Here is a 26,109-nt window from a genome sequence, read left to right as displayed (position 1 = left end):
TTTACCACATCCAATCCTTACAGAAGCCTAGAGACCACAGGGTGTTATTGTGCCCACTTCATAGACTGGGAAACTGAGGATCAGAGAGGTGGAAGGACCCAACCAGGGTCACACACTAGTAAGAAATGGTGCACAGCATGAACCTGGGGGTCCAGCGTCCTAGTTCACCCCTCTCTTAAAAAGACACTTGCCTGCCCCTCCTTCCTATGATCTTGGCAGGTGAGAAGAACCAAGCATCATGTCCTCCAAAATCCTCCTTCACCATAATTCATATTCAGTGGCTCATCTCTGTAATGAAGAGTCAGCCTACTATCCCTTCAGAGCAAGAGGCCAGCCAAGCTCCTGTCTTCACATCTGAGATACAGAGATGGAAGCCAGTGGCCCTATCTCTCCTCCTTAAAACTCCTCCCTCAATGTCAAATCACAATCTTTTCTCCTCTGAAGATTTACTCTACTTCTGGACTACATCTTCTCTTCCATCTCATGGAGAGAAAGAAAAGGACTCTGCCCTAAAGCAGACGGCCATAGACATATTTGATTAGCCCTCCACTCCCCAGTCGCCCTCAATTCCCGGGACTGGTCCTGCTTTCAACTCTGCAAATACATTAAAGAAAAGCACCTCCCTTGTGCCAATCCCTCCCCCACACTACAGGTGTATTGCCCCAGCTGCACAGGGCCTCCCTCACAAAACAGCCCCAAAGGCACTTCTCAGACTTGAATGCACCCCCACCCCCAACCTACCCAGGACCCTGGGGAAAAAGCAGACCCTGGGTGGGCCTGAGGAGCTGCATTCTAACAAGGTCTAGACAGTGCACTTTGAGCAGCAGGCCGTGGGGTCACCACTCAAGAGCCAGGATGTAGGGAGAAGACAGCAGCCGACCAGATTTTTTTTTTTTTAAGAGCCCTGCCCATCTACAGGAAGTGGGCAAGAACAGTGTTCCCATCTCTTTGTAGGATTCCACTCTTATAAGCAACCTAGAGTAGTCAAATTCTTGGAGACAAAGTAGAATGGTGACTGCCAAGGGCTGGCAGGAGGGAGAAATGGGGAGTCATTGTTTAATGGGTATGGAGTTTCAGGTTTGCAAGATGAGAATAGTTCTGGAGATTGATGGTGGTGATGGTTATATAACAATGTGAATGCACTTAATACCACTGAACCATACACTTTAAAATGGTAAAGACAATTACCTGTGTGTATTTTGCAGTTCTTAAAAAAGTGGTTGAAGGAATAAATGGTCTGTAACTTGCTTGCAAGTATGTGTAGCTTAAAGTTGGTCGGGTTAGGGGAACGCATTTCCAAATATTGAGATTCTGACCAAGCAAAGGGAATGAGCAGGAAAGACAGGGCACAAGAGACAACAAAACAGAAATTATGAAGAAACTAGAGCCAAGACATACTGTTTTATTAAAGATAAGCTGTCTACTTAAGAAAAAATGCCAAATTTTCCATTGAAGATTCTGGGTGTTTCAGACCCAAAGACTTGATTTGTATGGTCACTGAGGAACCTGAACACCTCCCATCCCCATGAAAATGATATTGAAATATTAGTTACACATTACAGCTTCAGTTGGGAGAAAATCAGTATGGGTGTTACAGTATTCAGAGCTTAGTACCTCACCCACTTAAGCAGAATCTTCATTTTTAAACAAATATTTTTTAAGCACGCAATGAAAAGACCTTTCCATTTGTTTAAAAAGCCAAAATATTTCCCTCATACTTCTGAAGATTTTCTAAAAAGGCAATACTTCAGCCTGTGTGCTCCTACTGTACTTTATTTTTGCAAAAGACACATGGCCACACAGCACAACTACAATGAGGTAACGGTTTCAGTGCAAGAGTTGAACAAATGCCTGCATGAAGCTCACAGGAGGCTTCTTTCAGCCCAGCTGGCAGCACTAGGGCCACCGGAAAACCTGTAATATTCCAAAACAAATACCCTTTTAACACAATACCCTACAATTTCTCCACTTAAAGAGAGCAAAAGAAGGGACTCAAAAATATAATGGCAGAAATACAAATTAGAACCTCAGTGAGCTATCAGCTCACACTCCTTAGAACTGCTGCTGAAGGAAGGAAGGAAGGAAGGAAAGAAGGAAAGAAGGAAGGAAGGAAGGAAGGAAGGAAGGAAGGAAGGAAGGAGAGAGAGAGAGAAAGCAAGAAAGCAAGAAATCTAGCCCAAGAAAATTACAAGTATTGATGGGGATGTAGAGAAACTGGAGCCTCATCATGCATTACTGGTGGGACTGCAAAATGGTGCCATCACTACAGGAGAGACAGCTGCTCCTTAAGGAATAGAAAATAGAATGACTCCAGGATCCAGCAACAACATTTCTGAGTCTATATCCGCAAAATCATCAAAAGTTACGTCTCAAAGAGATATCAATACACCGATATTCACAAGTAGTATTATTTGCAATCGCCAACACACAGAAAATGGCAAGGGAAGACTGCTTTCTTATTACCCAAGAACCAAAGACCATCTGTAGCTCCTCACACTTTACACAAAAGTAAGCCCAATACGAATTTTTCCAATGTAACATCAGACTTAGATTCCGCCAAGTTCTTTGACTCTAGTGAATCAGAGAACTTTAGAAACTCCCCTGAGGAACTCAGAGCCACAGTATGAAAGCGGAAAAGTTGCCCAGCACTTTTCCCATGATATGTAGGTTTTAATGGCTTAGATGTACACTTACCTATTTAAATAAACAAAGAAGCCACAGAATCCTTTAAATCCAATCATCACAGCATGGATGTGCTCAGGAGTTGGTATAACAACACACTGCAAAGACAGTGACTTAGGAGTTACTGCTAGAAAAAGCAGACAGCAGAGCCTCCTGTACCTTCCCACCAAGAGATTCAAGATCTGCACTGAGGTGCCATCAGCATCCCAAGATTTGTGCAAAAAGTTCAGCTCCTACCACTGAATTGTTTTCATTTGCAGAAGAGCACAAATTTAATAAGAAAAATGTTAAAGATTAAAATCATACTCAAAATGTCCTTTAACTTCCTACATATTTATTCACTTTCTGTATGTTTCTTCATGCACACAGCAAGAAAGGTCCATTTGCCTGAGTTGCCTACCCCTGTATTCACTCTCCTATTCTTTCTCAAGAGAAGAATCCTAGTTTTACTGAGGGTGACCCTGAAGCCAGCTAGAATTTATTTTCAGGATTCCTTACCAGCTACCTATAGCTACAGAACTAAATTCTGGCTAATCCGATGTAAGTAGAAATTTCCAGAAAGGATTTTCCTCAGCCCTCCTTCCTCTCTGCTGCCTAAAATACACAAGAGAGGACTCCAGTTTCAGTGGTCATCCTAGACTGTGAGGGGATGTCCTGGGAATGACAGAGCCAACGAGAAAGTGCAAACTATGTCCCTGATGACTTTGGAATTACCACACTAGCCCTGGAGTACATCCCCCTAGACTGTTGTCTTAAGGGCTTTGTTATACAAAAGTAAACTGAATTTCAAGTAACAATTTTAAGGATACTCTACCTTTAAAAAAGCAACCAGACAAAACAAAAGCCCCAATAACATATTTTCCAATAAAATGACGCATGTCAAATACAAGAGGGTAAGGAAAAAACCCCAAAACACTAAAATATAAGTGGGTGAGGAAAACCGCTAGTTTTAAGACATGTATGATATTGTCATCTGCTTAGCAGAAAACAGGAAACAATGAGACATCTGACAGACATGAGAACAGGAGAACCCAAAATAGCTAATAGGTATTCACTGGAAAGTATGGTAGGCCAATTTAAGAACAGCAGCAGAACCTGAGATGGGTATTGACCAATCCACTACCAGGCGAGTCCATGAGCCCGTGGCTAGGACTAAATGATCTGGAGTGGTCTAGCCCCTGTGAACACTTAAAATGGGCTGCCAGGGCACCCTACCAGCATAGAAGAAATTGTTGAGAGTGGCATCAAAACTGAGCAAGATAGGAACAATATGAAAGAAAGAGATGATCCAGTTAAAAATAGAAAGGAACAGAGCCCAGAAGTCTAAGAATACAACCAGCCAAGTCTCTGAACACTATACTGAAATAGATACAGAAGCTCTATGATGTTAGGAAAACAACACTAAACCGTGCCACCTTCTCAAAGTTTAGGAAAACCAATTTCACATAAAAAATGAGCAACATAAAATATAAAGGTCAAATCGCATGCAGGGTTGCTATAGGGAAAAAGTGTCTAAGGAGCTGAATGACCACCTCACAGACAACAAAAGCATGTCAGAAAGGCACACCTAAAAAGCCAAGCCATAGCCTTTTTAAAAAGTGATACGAAAGACAGAATTAATATAATACAAGAACAATATAAATCAGAATTAAGAAAACTTAGAAATGACAGAACTCGGGTATTTGAAATTTTAAAAAATAACCTCAGAAATACCAAACTAGAAGAAACACAAGAGGAAATGAATACAACAGATAATGCTTTAAGACATGTGTAAGTTTAAATGAGGACTTTTTGTTCCTTCTAAAAGAAGAAAATTATTCAAAACAAAGTGAACTACTGCAGGTCGACAAAGAAGATCTAACATACAGAAAACTGGAGTCCCTGAACCTGACAAGCCAAACAAGAGAACCAGTATTATAAACCATAATACCAGAAGGCTTTCCTAAAATTAAGAAATACATATACTTGAAAATACATTTTGAAAGAGCACATTGTGTAGTTGAGAATACTGGCCTGGAAGAACATACATTAAGACAGTCTAATTACTGAATAGAACAAAGAAAAAAAATTGAGGGGAGGTTATCTAAGCAAAAACAAGTGACTTATGAAGGAAAGAAAAGTAGATTATCACCAGACTTTTAAAAAAAAATTATCTATTTGAGAGAGAGATCGATCGACTGAGGATGAACAGGAGGAAAGGGAGAAGGAGAGGGAGAAGCAGATTCCCCACTGAGCATGGAGCCTGACTCGGGGCTCAATCCCAGACTCCGAGATCACAACCTGAGCCGAAGTCAGAGACTTAACGGACTGAGCCACCCAGGTGCTCCCACCAGACTTTTTTAAAGCAACATTTTATATAGAAGAAAATGGAGGGATCCCTGGGTGGCGCAGCGGTTTGGCGCCTGCCTTCAGCCCAGGGCATGGTCCTGGAGTCCCCGGATGAAGTCCCACTTTGGGCTCCCTACATGGAGTCTGCTTCTCCCTCGGCCTGTGTCTCTGCCTCTATCTCTGTCTCTCATGAATGAATAAAATATTTAAAAAAGAAAAAGAAAATTGAATAACAAGAAAATGTCAGCAAAGTATATTACAGAGAGCAAAAAATGTTAAATATCAAGTGCACCTGCAAACTGTCAACAACATACAAAACCTCAAAGCACTTCTTGAAGAATCTACTAGAATGAGGATCCTCAAATTTTAATCCCTGGCTCTTTACACTCTTCAAATTATTGAGGAGCCCAAAGAGCTTTGTTTCTGTGGGTGATATCCACATTAACCTTTTAGAAATTAAAACAGAAATTTCAAAATGTTTTACTAGTCAAAAAATAATAGACCTGTTTTATGCTAATATAAATAACATTTTAGGAAAAATAACTCTTTTCCCAAAAATAATTAGTGAAAAAGAGTTCCATCACTATTATTTTTGTAAATTTCTTTCTCTCTTAATACATGACAGCCTGACTCACCTATCTGCTTATGCAATTTGTTGTGAGATCATAAGTCAGAAGTGGCTTCTGGAAAACTCCACTGTAGGCTTATGACAGGATGAAGTGGGGGCAGAAAATACATTTTGGATTATGAAAACAGGATTTTTTTTAAATAAAAAGATTTATTAGAGATAGGGGAGGTGGAGCATAAATGGGGGTAGGAGCAGAGGCAGAGAGAGAATCAGGCTCCCCACTGAGCAACGAGTCCTATGCAGGACTCCATCCCAGGACTCCAGGTTCATGACCTGAGCCAAAGGCAGGTGCTTCACCGACCAAGCCAGCCAGGTGCCCGTGGAAACAGTTTTGACCTCAAGGACTCCCTAATTAGGGAATGAGCTCTAAACACACAAAATGACTAAAAAGATGTCCACGTAAGGGTTGGTGGTGAACGTTAAACATGAAAGTACCTGTGCACGTAAGAGTAAACTAGGGCTAAAATGAAGAGGGTGGTTTGAAATGGTTTTATGCTTTGATAGAATAGATTTGGAAATATAAGAGCAAAGAGCAGGAAAAAATGGAAAAGAAATTTAACTCTTCTAGATAATTATATTGCCGGTGGTAGTAGTGTTGCTATTTTGGTACCTCTGTGAGTGTGATGTCAAGTGAATGGATAAAGGCTATATTCCAATTATATCTACCCCTGTGTCTTTGTGCCGCATCACAAGCAACCCTGAACTACTAGCCCATCTCTCTCTCTCCTTCCACATGCCTCCAGTACTGTCCTTATTCTAACTCAGTGTACCCCAAACCAAATGCACCACCATCTCCCCATGTCAGCCAACCCCTCCCAGGCCTGCCAGGCTCCACTGGGCACCAACTAGACTTCTGAAAGGAGTTTGGCAAAGACATAAATGATGCCACTTAACACCAGTGAGGCAAGATTTTTAAATGTGCCTCCATTTTTCCAAAAGGCTCATTGAAAAAAAAAAATGTCCGTATTAGGGACGCCTGGGTGGCTCAATGGTTGAGCATCTGCCTTAAGCTCAGGGCATGATCTCGGAGTCCTGGGATCAAGTCCAGCATCAGGCTCCCCACAGGTAGCCTGCTTCTCCCTCTGTCTATGTCTCTGCCTCTGTTTGTCTCTCATGAATAAGTAAATAAAATCTTTTAAAAGTGAGAAAGATCGATCCATTTTAACAAGGTTTGGGTGGTTTTTTAAAACCTATAGCTAAAAACACTCTGTGCCTTTGTATAACAATTTAAATCAGAGCCAAAATACTAGTTTCTTCCTCCAGACCATCTCAAAGAGATCTACCAAATGAAACATCTAGGTTCTAAGGCAGTGGTCTCCTTTGCAACTGAACTACCAGCAAGTTTAGTGCTAATGTTGAATGACCAGTTGCAGTAACCAATTCATCCCAGATGCCTGGTATCTTCTATTTCTTTGTTCTTTCTGACTTGTTATGATCCATATTTAATATACTATTTTGTGTTGTTTTAATACTGTATATCACTTTTAATCATTTTGGGGAGCAAGAAAAGTATAACCATACTCAGTTAATCACGGAATCTGGCCAACCACTGCATCTGCCAACTAGACTTCTCAGTTATAACCCTGGAGTCCCTCCTTACCACCAAGACCTCCTGAAATATTCTGGTAGTTAGCTGCAACACTAGCCTCCTCTCCTCCACCCTGCCCTTTTGGCTTCTCCCCACCCAATTCATTCTATATACTATTTCTAGAATACTCTTCCTTACAATCTATTTCCATAATACTCAAAACCCTATTTCAATGATTCCCTGATTTTCCATTTAGTAAATAAAAATCATATCTTGTATTTGACAACTGTCTATACAAAGACCTTAATATGTTTATTTGGGCAACCCAATATTTAAATGGATGTTATCTTGTTTGAACCTAACAAGGAAACTATGGAACATATGGCATCCTCCCCCAGTAGATAGGTCAGAAAACCAAGGCATATCTTACCTCCCTGTCCTACCTACACCCCCATCCCACATACCCATGTTGTTTCCTGCTTTGACCTTGTGTCCAAATAGAGTGGATTTTCTCTGCTGCCAAATTCACTCTGCTCCTGCCTTTGCCCCTTCAGGTGTCTTTCCTCCAGGCACCTCTTTACCTGTGTAATCCTTCCAGGCTTTCATCAAACCACTCACCGCCTCCAAAGACCTTTCCTAAGACCGTGCATGTAGACCACATGGATTAGCTCTCTGCCCTCACATGGGATATCCACAGAACTCAGATTTTTCTGAAGGTTGGGGCCATACTATCATAGTGCAGTTAGGAATAGACCACGTTAACACAATTTAAAGGAGAAGAAGCCAATTCTGCCCTTCAGGGGATGTTTAGCAAAGTCTGGAGGCATTTTTGTTGTTGTTGTTCTCACAACTAGGGGTATTGCACTAGCATCTAGTAGGCAGGGGCCAGGGATGCTGGTAAACATCCCACAATACACATGACCCACAACAATAAAGTATCCTACCCAAAATGTTAACAATGCTCAAGTGAGGAAATCCTGCTCCAGCGGGAATAAGAGAAAGTGCCCAGGAGACCCAGGCCCTCTAAAAGTGATGGAAACATCACAACATTAGATCCAAATCCATCATAAATGCTTTCAACATTACATTTCATCACGGAATTCTAAAATTAAGCAGCACAGCCTCCTGCCCTGCAGCCATCCCAGAAGCATGCAGCAGGCATGGCAGATGCTCCAGGATGACCACATCACAAACTACTGGAGCTGGCTGCCGCCTGGCTGCCTACTAATTTTAATTTCTCTTTCTCAAAGGTCACGAATATTTTCAGACCTCTCAGCACACGCATTTTGCGGACAGACTTGATATATGTTGCTTCCAGTTGGCAAAGCATTCCATTTGCCAGCACCCTGAGCTGAGTTACAGGCTTAACTCAGTCCCTGTCACTTTCCAAGGGACTTTCTAGTCCATTATCCTAATTGGCAAATGATATGTAAGTACCAGGAGGCTAAGTGTCCACAATTATATTCATAATGAAAGCTTAATCTCTAAAAGAAAACAGTAATCCATTAAAACCGCCCTTCCCATGTGCCATTACAGTAGCCAAAAGTAAAAGAATGTGCTCCACGGTGAGGTACAAATTAGCTGCCTGAGCATGAAATGCAGACAAGGCCAGAAGGGGAAGCGAGAGCTACATCCTGCTTGGCTCCCGGCAAGCTCCGTCACAGCACAGCAGCACAGCAGCCGTGCGCCTCCCTAGGGGAAGGGGGAGGACGAGACAGGGGCAGGGGGTCAGGGCCTGGGGCGGTGGGAAGCAGTCCCTCCTCGGTCCCCTACTCGGTCCCCTGCTCGGGGCAGGCTTTTTTAGCAGACACTTCAGCTTTGGCCTCTATATCTTATCAGCACTACAGAAAAACTGCAGAAGTGTTTCAGGGGGAAAAAAAGGAAGACAACTCTCCCGCCTGACAGTTCAGCTAGACTCCCATAATCCCAAATCCTTCTGGCCCCTCTTATTCACTCAGGGATGTAAGGCCCACCCTGTGCTAGGCACTGTGTCCGGGAAGCCCATGGTGGCTGCCCCAAGGTGCTTACGTAGGGTTTACTGTGTGCCCGGGCCCGTCTCACCACCTGGTGAGATTAAATGAGTGGATTGACTCATTTAACTGCCAACAACCTTACAACTGTGCCATTTTACAGGTGGGGAGAGGGAGGCAGAGAGAAGTAACTTGCTCAAGGTCACACAGCCTTTTTAGCGGTGAAGCCAGGGTGTGAACCAGGTAGACCAGCTCCAATGTCTGCCCTCCTTAACAGGGACCAGCACCGCCACCGTCTCATGCTGGAGGCTTGACAAGCACTCAAAGTGCCTGGTCTCATCTGTGGGGGACACAGAAGGCCACACGTCACTATCCCCATCATGTGGTAGGGTCTTTGAGCGAAGCCCAAAAGTCTGACTAGGAGTCAACAAATGGCGGGCACAGAGTCACAGGGCTACACAGCCTGTCTGACGAGTCCCCAGTAGCCCGGCAGAGCTGAAGCTGGAGGGCAAGGACACAAGTCATCTTATCTGGGCCCCCAACTGCCCCATGAGATGCACAGAATGGTGACCACCCCTTTACAAGAAAGTCACCTGAGGCCTGGGGAGATGAAGTCACTGACTCAAGGTCTCATACTGCTGAGTGGGAGAACCATGGCTCAACAGCCCAGGCATGTCTCAGGACTTCCTAAGGCCCTGGACATGCCCCTATGGTTGGAGCTTTGAACGTGCTGGAGCTCCAACTCCCGAATCTTCCATTTCCATTATACCCCCCTGTAGAACCTACTACTGATGTAAAGAAGCTTCCCTAGGCAAGACTGCCCCAACCCCAAAGAATCCCTATCTGGACTCCCAAGCACCCATGAGCGCCCCTTCAGATGCAGGGACCCAGGTGCTTGTGTGGGAAGAGGGGCAACCTCTGGCAAAATGAGCTCTCCATCTCTTCCATGAGCCTTTCCCTCAAAAGCAGGTGCTCATGAGCCAAGTGCCTGTAAGATCCTCAAAAACCCAGTCTATGGAAAGACTGAGCCTCAGCATACCGTGGGGCCTCTACTCAAAGTGTCCCCTCCAAGGAGTCCAGGCATCATCACATAAAACCATGCCTTTTGCTCATGGAAAGATGTGCCAGCATCAGAAACAGGACCCTGGAAATGCCTGGGTGGCTTCAGTCAGTTAAGTGCCTTCAGTTCAGGTCACGATCTCAGGGTCTTGAGATCGAGCCCCATGTCAGGTTCTGTGCTCAGCGGGGTGTCCATTTCTCTGTCTCCCTCTGTGCCTCCCCCTGCGTGTACTCTAAGAAATAAATAAAATCTTAAGAAAAAGAAAAGAAACAGAACCCTGACTAATGACTACAACACAAATCCTTGGGTGCTCTGCCCTCCGATTCCTAATTTCCCAGCCCACAGGCAATCACCGTTCATTGGTCAGTACCCATGGGCCACCTCTCACAGGCCAGAGGAAAGAAAGCTAAAGCAGGTCATTTCCCATCCACAGAGGTGAACTCCTGATCTTTCCAAGTTGGTGTCATTCATAAATGACAGGGTATCGATCTATGTGGTCCTGCTGTTATTTTCCCCAAAAATTTTACAATAAATGCTTTCATAAATTCTGTTCTGGGACTACTCCAGGTCCCAGAGTTGGGGAGTTTGGCTTCCCACTTTCCCCTCAGAATGCCGAGTGGAGAATCATGCTAGGTATTACAAGAACCATCATCAGTGAGTTTGACCTATTATATCAGTCACTCCCCAAGGGACTTTCTAAAGCAAGTTTGCTGCAAACACATTCATCTCCAAACCATGTCCAGCTCACACCTTGATAAACCAAGCCAGAGATTATGTCCTACTGTTATTTAAAGACATGCTGACCAAAAATTTCCAAGCATAGAATGTGCTCCCAGAAAACTCAAGACAAGCAGAACTCAGGACAATGGCCATCATGTATGTCAGAACAAGACCCCAGCACAAAACAGGCTCAATCTCTTCTAGAACAGCAAGCACAAAGACAGCATCTGGCTGCACACCCCCAACAGAGTCACATTTTATTTTAGACTCACTCCCTCTCTTTAACCTCAAATACTCCAGCCTTAAAAAGAAGAAAACGCAGGGCACCTCCAGTTTAATTTAGCCTGGCACAGCCACGCTGCTCCAAACTGGAAACACTGCAGAGGCAAGAGAGGTAGAAACAGCTGCCTGTCAGCTCTGCTCTGGACACATCACCCCTTTCTGCTGTGCACACAGCTCACCCCTAAGCTGCTTGTCAATGGCACTCTATGCCTCCAGGGGAAGGGCTAGAGCTACAGTACTCACAGCCCCAACTCCTGAGCCTCTTGTACAAGAGAACATCTCTCTGGGGCTCCAGAGGTCCCCAGATCACACTGTGGTCTTTCCCTCCTGAGTTCAGAGGGACAACAGCCAGACTGATGCCACCAAGGAGAGAACTAGCCTCCCACCATGACCAGATAGGCTTCCCAGTAGCTTAGGGAATGACCCCTGGCCTACCATGGGGGCAAGCTGCTTGCCCATGGCTAAGCAAAGATCTTGAGGATCCCAATAGGACACCAAAAAGGGAGAGCCTGAGCCTCACTGGCTCACTGCCTTTCCCCATGTCCCCCCATCTTTTCCCCCCGCAGGAGTGAGGGCAGCCAGGGTCCTCCTGAAAAGCCATGTAGAATCCCCTGCTCCCACTGTCAATGGGAGAAGCAGGATTCAGAGTCCCCTAAGATGTACCCATATTAGAGGAAAATAAAAAGCCATGCCACATCATCCTAGGCTCTGTGTGTACAGGGAACAAGTATTAAAAAAAAAAAAAATCAGTGCTCCAGGAAAGGACAATGACCAGTAATCACGTAAGTTCGTTAGGAAATAAGAAGGTGAATTCTTCAGTTCTTGGGTCTGGGACTGTGGCCTCCTAAAGGAATAAGGGAGGGAAAAAACTGCCCCTGCAGCAATAGACAGGAATGAGAGGCTCTTTGTTCCATTCTGACATCCTGGGCCTCTTCAGGGGCTGAGCTCCGTCCCCAAAATACATTTTGTCCATTTTCTGTTTATATCTAAGAAACAACAGACCTGGGAGGCACCAGGGGGCCCCAGGGGTTTGTTTTCTCTCTGCTTAGCCTGACACATCTAGTTTAACAAACTTATCAGCCAGATTCCATACACTACAGGATCGGGAGAAATGAAGAGTATAATTAGACTTCTACGAGCAAACTTTCTTGGAGAACAACAAAGACAAGATTCAAGAGAAAGCTCAATGTAAATATACTATCAGACAAAAAAAAAATACTTTTTAAATGTGTATGGAAAATTCTTCTACTTTGAAAAGAATTCCATCCCCAAGTTCAGGAGGGGAAATTGAGAATCAGAGCAGTTGTATGATTGGCTCCTAGAAACCCAACTCCTCCTTCCTTTGAGACCTCTGTACCCTTCTACCCTGAGAGAGAGGAAGGTTCTCCATCCTGCCCTGAAGGATCACATAGCATCCTGGGAAACAGGACGCAGATCACCCAACTAGAGAAGAAGTGAAGGGTCAGCATCCATGCTAGAAGTACTGGGGACACAAGGGGTAGGTGAGCCAGAGCCCTTCCAATGGGGGGGGGGGGGGGAGGTGAGAAATAAGAGATGGATGTGAGATGAAGTTCAGGTATCCAGTAGACACAGCACAGATATCAACGGCAGATCCTGAACTCTGAGGGAGCTGGAAACTACATGCCTAAGCTCCTAGTTAGAATCGTGGGAGGGAATGGAAAAGCCTCATGCCTATTTCCTTTTAGCACTTAACACAGTGGTGGCACCCAAAAGGTATTTAATAAGCCTTGAAGAGTTCTTTTCCAAGTCAGGTGGAAAGCTAAACATGTCCAACATTACAGTAATATAAAGGATAAAGAGGTTTTCAAATCCACCCACAGGATACTGTTGACTCCTGACAGCAGCAGCAACAAAGGTCAGGTTCATAAAAATCATGCAGGTCTGCCAGATGCCAGCCAGGTTCTTGACCTGAGACAGCAATATGGCTCATCAGCGCCTTCAAACAGCTCATAAGGGAAGTGTGAGGGTCTCCATTCTTGGGAAAGTTGATGCCACGTCCCAGGCCTCACTGCTGACCATCCTGATTTCAGAATTAGAATCCTGTCTGCGCATGCTCCTCCCTCACACACCTCCTCCTCTAAACTAGGACACCTCTGAAGAGGAACCAGCACCCTTGGCTACAGTCTGGGTGCCCAGACCTCAGCAGGACTGCTCTAGAGCATCTGCTTCCCACCCACCCCCTTGTTTTTAAGTTTATTTTGCCTCCTCAGCCTTTTGTTTAAGTAAAATGAAAACATGCCAAAGGAGGGTTATATAAAATATGTATATACACTGGTATGTTTTAAATATTTAATCTTGCATTCTAGGTACCACCTCATTTGGAGTCCTTCCCACATTGCCCAAGTCAGCAGTGGCCTGCCCACCCGTGAGCGGGAGGGACTCAGTCCCCAAGCCCCAAACCCAGCTGCCACAGCCTGGCACTCCCTCAGAGTCCTGACAAAGGCCAGGCCTGGAGTCAGATCCCAGAAAGGACTAAACTCCAAACCTTGGATGATAGCCGACAAAAGGCAGGGCTGCGATTAGAACCCCAAGACCAAGCTGCCCTCGGAGGACCACCATCCCAATACCCACAGTGAATATGTACACCATTAGTCCCGCCCTGGAGAAGCCTGCTCTGAGCTTTCCAGGCAGTCTGTGAGACCATCCCAATGACATGCCTCACTTCTAGAATCTACTATCTTCTATCAAAAAAAAAAAAAAAAGAAGAAGAAGAAGAAAAAAGAAAAGGAGAAAGAAGGATAAAGAAGAAAAAAGAAATTAAGAGGAAAAGAAAAGAAAGAAAAGAAAAAAGAAAAGGAAAAGGAAAAGGAAAAGGAAAAGAAAAAGAAAAGAAAAGAGGAAAAACTCCACAGCACGAATCCCATCAGTGACTCACATGAGTCTTGGCAATTCCCAGTCAGGACAGCTTTGTGGAGCTCCCTTTCAAGTCCCTAATGGACTGGTAATTGTTTTTACGGCTTTCTGATGAAGTGTGAAGTGCTCCGTGGCACTCTTCTTTGCTTCCTGGTGGCTTCAGAGGCCTTAGAGCCTAAGCCCTGTGAAGGGAAGAAGGGCCGTCCGCCCATCCCCACCTTCACCAACGCCAGGCCCCAAGGTGCAGAACAGGAGGTAGAAGAGATGCCAACACATGACATGGTGAGACAGCTTTTTAAGGTCAACCAGGTCATTAACAAAATCCTTCAGAAACAAAGCCAGCTGATAATGACTATTATAGGTTATTTATGTGTCAAAGTTTACCATCACCAGTGGTTCTAGACAAAACATACAGATTATATTTTTTGGTGCAATCTGAACAGCTTATCTGACCATTGTGTAAATATCAACTCGTACAGCATATTTTGACTACTTTTATAGTACTTAGAACAATTTTTCCACTTTAAAGTTACACAATGTAACTAGCACTTGGTGTTACATTATGGTGTTTTCACTGCTTTTCATGTACCCAACTGTCTTGTGTAAAGCCTGAGCACATTCTCAGTTAAACGCACCCTCCATTTCGGTGGTTCCTTCAGGAGAACACCATCTGGGAACACATAGAATGGTAGTATCAAATGGCCTTCGCTTTTCACAAAACCCACTCAATTTCAGTGAAGATTAGGGTTTTTCTGGAACATTCTAAAATGTACCCCTAGAGCAGGGTAAACTGAAGAGAAGAAAACCACAAAAAGACCTCAATGCCACTAGTTAACCAGGAATCAGGGACCCAGGATGGCCAACTCCATAATAGTGTCAGGTAAAATGTTAATGGAAATGTATTGACTTGCAGTTACAAATCCATCTGCCAAGCAGAAAAGGGTAGCAGCTAAATCATACTTTAAACACATTAGTTGAGCATCATTTGGGTTTTCTATTTAAGAGTTTGACAATCTCTTGCCCTAGTTCAATATTTAATACAATTCTGATATCCACTTCTGAATAAGGAAGGTCCTTCAAGAATTGGAGGCAAGACATGCATTTCCTCCAGTTAGTTAGACAGTTCTGTCTCTAAACATGTCAGACACTCAAAGTACTTTCCTTTAGGGCGCCTGGGTGGCTCAGTCAATTAAGCATCTGCCTTTTGGCTCAGGTCATGATCCCAGGGTTCTGGAATCAAGCCACATGGCAGGCTCCCTGCTCAGTGGGGAGCCTGATTCTCCCTCTGCCTCTGCCTGCCACTCCCCCATTTGTGTTCTTCCTCTCTCTCAAATAAGTAAAATCTTTTTAAGAAATGGAAATTTAAAAAATTTAAAAAGTGTTTTCCTTTGAGAACCACTGAATGATCACATTTCAACTTTGCTCTGACAATTTGTAAAGCAACAAAACACAAAACTGTGATAAGGATGAGGACAACATTTACCACCATTTGCCCAAGGTAGCACATGCCAGGCTCAGTGCTTGGGCTTGTGCACACACTATCTCCATGAATGCTCACAGCACTGCCAGGATGGAGGCACCAGGGCCCCTGTCCTCACCATTATAAACAAGCAGGCAGACCTAACAAGGCTGGAGGCGGGGAAGGTAGCAGTGGATGCCCCAAGGTCCCACTCACATTGCTCTGCCTGGCACACAGGCCACCCAGGCCAAGAGCCATCTCAGGCAGTGCGCTTCCAGATCCACACAGTACCCCCCACAGAACCCAGAGCTCTCCTGGAAATGCTTTAAAATGACATTCCACCCACTTCCACAGATTTGTTACTATTTACTTTCACATTATACTTCCTGCCCTTTATTCTTTTTCCTAAGAAAACACCAAATTCATTTCTGAAGTAAATGAATTAAGCATGCATCAGTAACATGACCCTTTCAGAAGCTCTTTTGGGTTCCTGCACCAGATTTCAACATCTGTGGGTGTAGGCTTTCCCACACCACCAAGCATTAGACACCTACTGGGTGCCCTACAAGTCGACTCAATTCCGACACTACCTATAAATAACATCACGTGCCACACGTTCAGCGCTCACTCTTACAAGCCTGCCCACCACCCTCAGATGCCAGTAATTAACCCAAATTGTCATGTGTGCCTCTGATCTACCAGCTTTTGATCAGAGGTTCCAATGGATCCTTCCTTGAGTTTGATTAACTTGATAGAGCAGCCCACAGAACTCAAATATTTTACTTGATCACCAGTTTATTATAAAAGGATGTAACTTACATGGAAATTATGCCTAAGGCAAGGTATGAGGAAGGGGTATAGTCCCGCCATGTTCTCTCTGAATCTCCCTGTGTTCACCAACCAGGAAGTTCTCTGAACCCTATCCTCTTGAGTTTTATGGAGGCTTCGTTATTAACATGATGATTGACTGAATCACTCATCAATGGCTAAGAGATCAGGGACAGGACTGAAAGTTTCAACTCCCCCCATCACATGGGTAGTTCTTCTGATAACCCACTCCTATCCTTAAGGTGGGGGACAAAATCGCCTCATTAACATAAGAAAAGGCACATTTGTTGCTCTCATCATTTAAAGAATTTCAAGTGTTTTAAGAGCTCTGGGCCAGAAACACAATGAAGATCAAATATTTATCATAAATCACTATTACAGTGGCTTTCTTTAATCAACAAATACTTTGGGAGTCTGCTTCTGTGGGCTGGATATAAAACCTTCCACCTTCAAATGCTCAAGAGCTAACTGCTACCTGGAACAAAAACCCTACCTCCTAGATCTTCCCAGATAAGGACCAGACCTCCAAACCAAGAGCAGCAGGACTCAGAGCCTCCAGCCCAGAACCTTGTGTTCCTTTCCGATAGCTCCTAAAGCCAGCACTGACAGCATGGAGCTTAGATCAGTTGAGTCTTAGTTTCCAGGTCTGCCCAGCGTGAAGCCCAAAATGAGAAAGAAGCCAGTCAGGATGGAAGCCTGGAAGGGATAGGGCAGCTCCCTTCCAGCAGTCAGCAGCCTGGCTTGGGAAAAGGGATTTCAACTGATAATTAAACATAGTCAGCTCATGAAGGGTGAAATCCATTTTTCTCAGCTGATTAACTTTCCCTTAAGGCCATCTGTGAACCATACCAAAATTCAGAAGAGCGTCCTTTGAAGCCTGGTGGAACTTCACTAGGGCAAATGTTTTGAAAAACCTACTTAGAGGTTTTGGCAGCACTTCAGACTTTTTGGACCAGAAGGGTCACAGTGGGCTCTGCAATCATGTATCTAGAAAAGGGCTGAAGACCATATAAATGGTCTAAAGAGCAAAGGAACAGGCCTGTACAAAGAGTACTCCTTGGAGAACTGAGAAATTCAAGCTTTATTCTCTCAACTCCTCCCCTAGCTCAGGAGGGCTAGTGAGGATCCCTGAAACCAAGGATGGAAAGGACCCAACTGCAAAGGTGCCGCTCTGTGAACATGATTCACATTACTTTTTTTTTAATGCCCAAAGTAGGGGACATGTGGGTGGCTCAGTTGGTTGAGCATCTGACTCTTGGTTTTGGCTCAGGTCATGATCTCAGTTGTGGGGATCAAGCCATGCATCAGGGGTTCTGCACTCAGCATGGAGTCAGCTTCACATATTTTCTCTCAAATAAATAAAATCTTTTAAAATATAAATAAAATGGCCATGGTAGACAATAAACAATTTAGTAGAATTCTTCTCAAACTAATTATCTTCATGGCATTTTACAACTTAAAATATTTGCAGATACATTATCTAATTTTCAGAGTGATAGTAAGCTGACCATTTAATCTAAAATGCAATCTTTTTAAAAAGATAAGAAGTAAAAAAAAAAAAAAGATAAGAAGTGATTGAAGAATCAACTGCATGCTGAATGCTATACTTTGTCCCACACAGATTTCCCTAAATCCCTGAAAATGGATCCCCCCTCCTGCCCACACATCACAATCCAGTTACCAGAATAAAAATAAATCACATCACCTCTCAGTACACTTAACAGAATGTTTTCTTTTCATTTTTTTTTTTTAAGATTTTATATGAGAGAGAGAGAGAGAATGCACATGAGTTGGGGGAGGAGCAGAGGAAGAGAGAAAAAGAAAGAAGAGGATAAGCAGACTCCCTGCCAAGCAGGGAGCCCAAATGGGGCTCGATCCCAGGGTCCTGGGATCATGACCTGAGCAAAAGGCAGACACTTAACTGACTAAGCCACCCAGGCCCCCCTGTTTCCTCCTTTTCAATTATACTAATAAGATTCCAATTGTTCTAACCTTTTTCATTTTCTCCTTTGATATTCCATCACTACTACTCTGGCACATGAACTTGAGACTACAGCACTTATAACCAATTCCTAAACACCTTTTTTTTTTTTTTTACCTCCTTTGAATTAAATTTTGAACTGGCTGCATGTTTTGCTCAACTACTAATGCTTTCCATGTGTTTTGATTCCCAAGTTAAAATATTTCCCATTTGGTATTTCTAATGCAACAGGAATCGGTAAAATGTGCCAAGAATCCCCACCCAAGAATCCATTTTTTCTAAGTCCCTCAGCAAGACCTGAAAAACACATAGATGCACATCTTTTTTTTTTTTTTTGCACATCTAATCCTTGAAGAACCTCCATGTAGCAAGGTGCATGCAAGCCATCCATCCTACTTTTCAGCTTCCATGCCCTCTAAATAACTAGTAACCAGACAAATCACTTTGCTTCCTAATATACTCTTATTGATCCATGACAAAAAAGAAAAAAAAATGAAGCGGTCCCTTCATGGGGTAAGCCTCAGGTGGAGACCATCACTGGAACTTCCATTACAGCCCCCAGGCAGCTCAGACATGTAAGTAGAAAGCATCTATAGCAACACTCTAAAGCATGGTGGTTTCCTTACCAGGGGTGGTTTTCTGGATAAAATTGAAGGTTCTGCTGGACAGCAACTTTGGAGTCTAGCTGCCAGCACATGGTTTAAACTTGTAACATCTGCTACAGGTGTTCCCACCACTATGACTACATTCTCCAGAGTCCATTTCTGCCAAATTTTCACGTTGCTTGTTAAGGATATAAGCAATTAATAGGACTGTGCAAAGTAAACATGAATAATGTTTCTAAGGCAATGCTCAAATACTATGCAACAATCGAACCTATTCAGAGGTAAAAGGTAACAAAGTCCTAAAGAGGCAATGAATGAATAATTCCTCCTCAAAGGGGGAAGAAAGCGCACAACAGTGAAGTCAAACTGCCTTAAGAGACCCTGTATGGGTCAATTCACATTTGCTTGTATTTCCTTCCTCTTAATTCCCATAGCTGACCTGAGTTTCCACCTGTATCTGGAAGGTTCTCATGCTAATTCTCTCATAAGTGTGTCTCCTTTTCTTGATTCACTCTCTGTATTTATGTTTACCTGTATGTCTATAGACAGTAGAGTCTTTTTTTAATTCTCTAATTGTTCTTTTAATTTCTGGCAACAAATCATTCCTGACCTATCTATATACTGTCCTTTAAGTTTATAGCATGTGCGGAGAGGTGTGATGGAACTGAATAGCCATCAGCACTTAAACACTAGACTCTGGGCAGTTTAACCACCTAACTGGAATGTTTCACATGCTTCCCCATATGCTTTCTGCCTTGGAGGGGCAGGTAGCAAGGGCACATCTGTCAATCACTGTTTGGCCGTAAGTTACCTCAAGGTAGCCGCCTCCGCAGAGCAGAGAGACTGAGAAGCTAGCCTCTCCTAGCCCAGATGCTTTCTGGACATGTGGACACTCTATGGGCTCTGCACCTGGGAGCTGAGGTAGATTAATAGGAAACAGATGACGGGAGGTGTTTATCTGATTAGCCCAGAGAGCCTGTTTTTACCTAAAGAACAGAACTGTGAGTAAAAATGGGTCACAGACTTGATGGGGTATAAAAGAGAGGTTTCAATATATATATAAGTGCTAAAATCTCCTAATACAAAGGGAGACACAGGATTTCAAACTTGAGACCAGTTTGTGCCAAGGCCAAAGCCAGCTGCTCAGGTGTCTGCAGAAAGACAGGGATAGGAAGTGGGTTCCAGGGTTTCTGGAGAATCCATAGATCCCTACATCCAAGGACAGAAAATAGGAAACGTGACCTGCTGTGCCTAACCCCACTAGGGAAGGACATAGCCAGGATGCTGTGAACTTGGCCATTGTGACATCCACAAATAGGGCAGGAGGGAACCCCTGCCCCTGTCCCAAGGCCATAGAGAAAGGATAAGAGCAGAAGCTGGGGCAATGCAGAACAGATTCAGCAAGAAGCCCAAGCCCAAGCCCAAGACTTGGAGTCAGACACAGCAGGGCAGGGAGGCCAGAGGGGAAAGAGTGATTGTGGGAGTGGTACTGGTCACAACAGCCTGTGTTATGGTTTCCACAGTCACCCAATGGATGCATGGGTGAGGCCTGCCACCTCAGACAACATAGGACCAGCAACACCTATGTGGACCCACTCCCCTTCCCAGCACTCAGAGGAGCAAGACACCCAAGCTACCATACAGGCCTCCAGTGTCTCAGTAACCCATCCCCCCAACATGCTAAGGAGCTCCTCCTCTTGATTAGCTAATTTAGAAATACCACCCAGGTGCTAGTAAGCCCAAGGGGATCAAAAAAGGCATTTTGCAGTTTGCCGAAGGAAACCTCTAGTTTTCATGAGAATTCCAGAGTCAAGAGGCCAAGAGAGGACCACATTGGAATCCAATTAGCAGGCCAAAACCCAGTGTCACATAACAGCCCACCCGAGGGACAAGTACAACATCAAAAAAAAAAAAAAAATTGGAAGGAGGCCTTCCTGCAAGGCCAGGAGGGCTCAGCCACATAAAACCTCAGCTCAAACTTAGCTCTGAGGAAAAAAGACACTCAGAAGCAGGAGAAGTGATGCTGGACTCAGTCGGAAAGCTTGGCAAGGTGGAAGAGGCTACCAGCCAGGAGAGGAGAGGTCTTGGCAAATGATAGCTGATGCCTTGTTCTGTTGTTTGTGTTGCTGGAAATGGACTACTTTTTGTATCAATATGTGAAGCAGACTTCTCCTCATAGGATTTTCTTGCCTCTACAAGAGTCCTCTCTGTGAATTGACCTTTAATGAGCAAAGAGACTAACCTAGTGGAGAGATTAGTCACATTAGCTACCTATTTCTGTTTCCCTCATCTCTATCTTCATGGGCAGACCTCATCATCTCCTAGGTTTGGAGGAAATGCTTCTAAAAACTCCAAAGACCTTTGGACCAGGTTATTCCTCACAACTGCCATCAGAAATGATACTTTGCAACCTTCAGCCAATTTACCCTTTTGTTTAATTTAATGATGGATACTGGCAAGTGTCCACCTTACATTGTCACAGACAATCACTGGACAGGGTTTCTTCTCTTAATAAGAAGACAGGGTCTGGTCCAGAAAACTAAAGCACAGAGGTTTTAAGTCCAATAAAATGCCTTCAAAGCAAGCCAGTAGAAAACACTCAGATATTACCTTGAGCATACTAACGACCTCAAATCTTTTTTGTTTTTAAATCCTCAATTCCATTCCTCACCCCTACAATTCTTCCACTCCTTTTCTCTTCAGGATGAGACTTAGTCATCAGAGCCAGTTGGCCCTCTGAACATTTTTCTGGTGTCTGGAAATAGGATCACTTGCAGAGACCAAAAAATTTTCTCTAGCTAACCTCATAAAAATGCAGACTTTACATGCCTGTCATAGATCTTTTTCCATCCATACCTAAGTTCATGCCCACAACATGACCACTGGTTTTTCTGAGGGACTGCAGCTAGAGTTGGAAGGCGAGTCATGTGTTGTTTGCTATAGTGTTACATCAAGTGGTCATACTCAAAACTGTGCAAAGAAATAAAAATTACAGTGGAGAGGAACATTGGGTCTGTCTCCGTACCGAGATCTCATTCCAACTTCCTGCTCCGGCACTGCCGTACTATCAGAAAAGGCCCGTGTCAGCTGCCAGCCATGACCTTCAAAGCAGCGCCCAATGGCCTTCACTTTTTGTGAGGTCTGTTCAGTTGCTGATCATAAAGGCTCCACTCTACTCTTGTCCCAATCGGGTCCAGAGTTCCAAAGTTAACACTGGATAATTCCAATGGTATGTCATCTCCAATTCATCAACATGCAGTCCTGGATTCTAAACATTCCTATACTTAATAAAAACAGGAATGGCTGAGAAAAGATTGTTGGGTGAAAAAAAAGCCTTTTGGAGAAATTTACTTGATAGCATTTTAAACCCATGAGCCAAAACTCATCCTGGATCCTTCCAGGCCAACTGCGTGGTGGGAAAGGGGTCATCGGGAAATAGCATACGGTGCCAGGCATTAAGAGAAGAGAGACTGTCCAATGCCTGCAATAGTTCAATCACTGCTCATATGGCAGGGAGGGGAAATATGGAAAAGAAATAAGGATTCAACCAACTGATGTGAAAAAGGTTTTCTCCCCTCTGGTCATGTTTTCTTTTGTCATTTCAACTGAAGATTGTTCCAGGTTTGGGTTTTTAATCCTAAAGAAATCTCCTCTAATATTGCCATTTGGAAAGGGAAAGAATATGTCACAATGGGGGTTGGTACTTCGTACACATGATGCATACATTCCATTTTCTATACATAACCAAAGGATAATATTTAGTGCTATTATAATAAATCTATTCCAGATCTTGCCAATAATAGGAAGTGGGACAAGAGAGAGGGTTTTTTAATACTAGGAAAAATTTTGCCTTCTTGGGTACTGACGTTCATTTATACAGTCAAACCCTCCCAACCGACATAATTAGGGCTGAGGTAATGAATGGCAAGAACTAATTAAAGAACGAGATCCTTTGAAAGTAATAAATACCTTAAAACCTTATTTTAATGTGCAGCTATAGGAACTGATTGTCCTGGTTTGCCTGTGATGAGACACTGGGCACACAACACCTTCACACCCAGGTTCAAGCTATGACCTTTCTTTGAATAGGGTCTACTAACTAGAATTCTCTGGACCTTCTTTCATGAACCCCTCCATTGATGTGGTCTGGGATTTCCAATATCAGTTTTTGTGAAGTCAAACAAGAACAGACTGGTGAAGACTAGAGCCCTTCTCCATTTTTTTTTCTTTTTTTGCAATATTCCAACTTTTAGAAGTTGCTGTAACCTGCCTACATTGACGAATGCCTTTGTAGTAACCAATTTTGGATCCTGTCCAAAACAGTCAATGAATTTTCAAAGCAGTGACTTTTTATGCTCAAATTTAATCAGTTTATATGATAGTCACCTCTACTTCATTCAATTACTTCATTCCAATAGCAAGTGCAACAGGTATAAGGAGATTTGGAAACAAACACACTGATCTTATCAGTGCCCAGTTCAACCCCTCCAGCAGGAAGGCATGCATGTCCCAGGAGAGCGCTGGACAGGCTGCTGGTGCCCAAAGTGCTATGGATTTAAGTTATGTGTCTTACATTGTACGTGTATTACATGAGACCATAGAATACCTAAGTTATTGCAGCAAGTCAATAACATAGAAGCTGGTTTTAAAAATGCCTCTACCTGAAATATTTAAGTACAAAAGGTGAATTCACATAAAAGGAATTAGTTCATTAGGATTCTGATCTAGCCTATTTTAGTGTTATTCTGCTTTCCACTGCCTTACTGTCTTGGGAAATACCAATTCATACTCATGTCCCAAATCTCTACAGGTTATCAGCTATCCTTCAACCAACAGTTAACTTCAACAGTATTTAGCACATTACATACTGGAATTTGTTCTAGATCTGGATGTGGGTGGTGGTGGGGTTATCCAAAGTCATAAGGTCACAGGCCCTTTTTTCAGAGAGACATGATTTCTAGATATGAAACAGGAAAAAGTATAAAGCCAGTAATTTAAAAAAGCAAATTATTAAATATATAGTGTATATTTTTAGAGTACATAGTTTATGGTCACTCAGGGCACCAGGCAGAAATGAAAAGTCACTCCTAAGGTTCTACAGATCTCACTATGTTTCCAACAAGATTAGGGACCCTCCCCACCCCAGAGGTTTGAGTCTGCTATACAATTACTCGCTGGCAACACAAAAGTGGTCACTGAAGACCCTTACGGCTTCACACATCTAATACCAGATGACCTAAAATTACAGATTCCCCTCCACGTCAGCCACCTCCTCATCCCATCCCTGGGTCTCAAATAGGGAAGCAGGGAGGAAGGGAAGGGACCAGAAACAATCCTTTCCACTGCATTCAGCCCCCACACTCCAGGTGTAGACTGGGGCCTCAGCATGGTGATTTGTTTTTTTAAGATTTTGTTTATTTATTCATGAGAGATATACAGAGAGAGAGAGAGAGAGAGGGGCAGAGACATAGGCAGGCTCCCCACAGGGAGCCTGATGCAGGATTCGATCCCAGGACCCCAAGATCACACCCTGAGCCACCCAGGCATCCCAATTTGTGCTCTCTTAATGAGAGGCCTGAATTAAGAGCACAACCTTTAATAAAAGCAAAAGGACTCAGATATGGAAAACCTCTATATATAAAGTAAATTTTAATTTTCTTCTTTTTATGATACTAGATACTTGCTTCAACTTAGCCCAACACCAGGAAGAAACCAGGGCACAGTTTTAGGTACACTTCACATTAAAATGGTCTACTTCATGTAAATAACTGCTTTCATTGCCATTCAACCCACATGTGTAGGTGGGGAAGCCAATAGGTACAAGAAAATGGCTGGAGAATGGCCCCAGTGGGCTCCCTGTGTGACCACTTGCAAACCATTCTGAACCACAAATACATCCCCTTGACACCATATTGCTTTATATCTATGTATGCCCTGTCCTACACTGACCTGAACCATACCTTTTTATCACGTGACTATAGCCCAGAGCCTCAACCCCCACTTCTCCACAGGGAGCTGCACAGAGCCACCAAAAGACACGTGCAGATCACTTCAACTGGCTGGAGGTTCACACGATCACTGCCCCACAAAGAACCTCATCAACAATCTATCTTACCTCCAGCCCTATTCACTAACCAAACAGTAAAGGAAGTCAAAATGAAACAGGGCTTCAAAAACTATTGCCAGAAACTGCTTCACTAAACTAACAATCTGTGATTGGGTTTACCCAAGTAGATGGCATAACCCTAAGTATTTCATTGCTTAGAGGACTTTCTTATCACACATTTAATCACTTGAGAGCAGGTGGCAAGTATCCCCTTCTGCACATGTCACTCACCAATGCAGGCATGGACCCTCACGGACAGCTGTGTCCTCAGGATGATGCTGTGCTTCTTGCCCCGCCTAATGGAGACAGAAGACAAAATAGACGTGGGTATCAGAGCAGTCACCAAGACAACACCTACATACTGTCAGTCAACTTGAAGGTTCTGGTACACCCACCACAAAGAGACCTCAACAGAAGCAGAGGCCTCAACAGAACAAGAATCTGTCCTGAAATAATGAGATGTCATGGGACTTTACAGAAAATTAAATGATGAAGTTTGATTCTGTTGGATTGGCTCACACATTCTATTACCAAACCTCATCCACTCATTCCATCTGTAGACTTAGCATATACTCATGCTTGACCATGTTGGGAAAGTTTTAAAAGCTGTGCTCAAGTGAGATCCCTGCAATGTAACAATATACATCTGCTTGACCATTTTTACATGTTTTTGAATATAAACATGTACATGTAGTAAGTCAAGACAGTTACAGCTTTTACCCTTCGCTCACAGGAAGGTAGGAGTCCACCAAAGCGCTTACAGCCTATTTATTCTCAAGAATGCCAGTTTATGCAATGCCTCTGCATCCTTCTCACCTCATTTAAACAACAGGGTTGTGGGGAGCGGGGCGGGGAAGTGCCTGGGTGGCTCAGTTAAGTGTCTGCCTTCAGCTCAGGTCACAATCTCTGGGTCCCAAGATCAAGCCCCATGTCAGGCTCCCCATTCAGCAGGGAATCTGCTATTCCCTCTCCCTCTGACGCTCCCCCCACTCCTGCACGCACGCACGCTCTCTCACTCTCAAATCTTAAGAGAAAACAAGATGGGCCCTCCTCCCCCA

At 43.7% G+C, this 26,109-nt stretch overlaps 1 protein-coding gene across 16 annotated transcripts in view; it reads right to left on the bottom strand.

The window, feature by feature from the left end:
* The window catches only part of FHOD3 (formin homology 2 domain containing 3), a 465,123-nt gene that overhangs the window by 366,753 nt on the left and 72,261 nt on the right, over positions 1–26,109 (bottom strand). For all 16 annotated transcript variants that reach the window (XM_072732212.1, XM_072732222.1, XM_072732218.1 and 13 more), the window contains exon 3: positions 25,283–25,347. In XM_072732212.1, the coding sequence (XP_072588313.1) occupies positions 25,283–25,347 (65 nt within the window). The remainder of the gene's footprint in view (positions 1–25,282; positions 25,348–26,109) is intronic.

The sequence above is a fragment of the Vulpes vulpes genome, chromosome 13 (genome assembly GCF_048418805.1).
Source record: "Vulpes vulpes isolate BD-2025 chromosome 13, VulVul3, whole genome shotgun sequence".
NCBI lineage: Eukaryota > Metazoa > Chordata > Mammalia > Carnivora > Canidae > Vulpes > Vulpes vulpes.
Note: the sequence above shows the minus strand (reverse complement) of the source record. Positions and strands in the feature narration are given on the sequence as shown.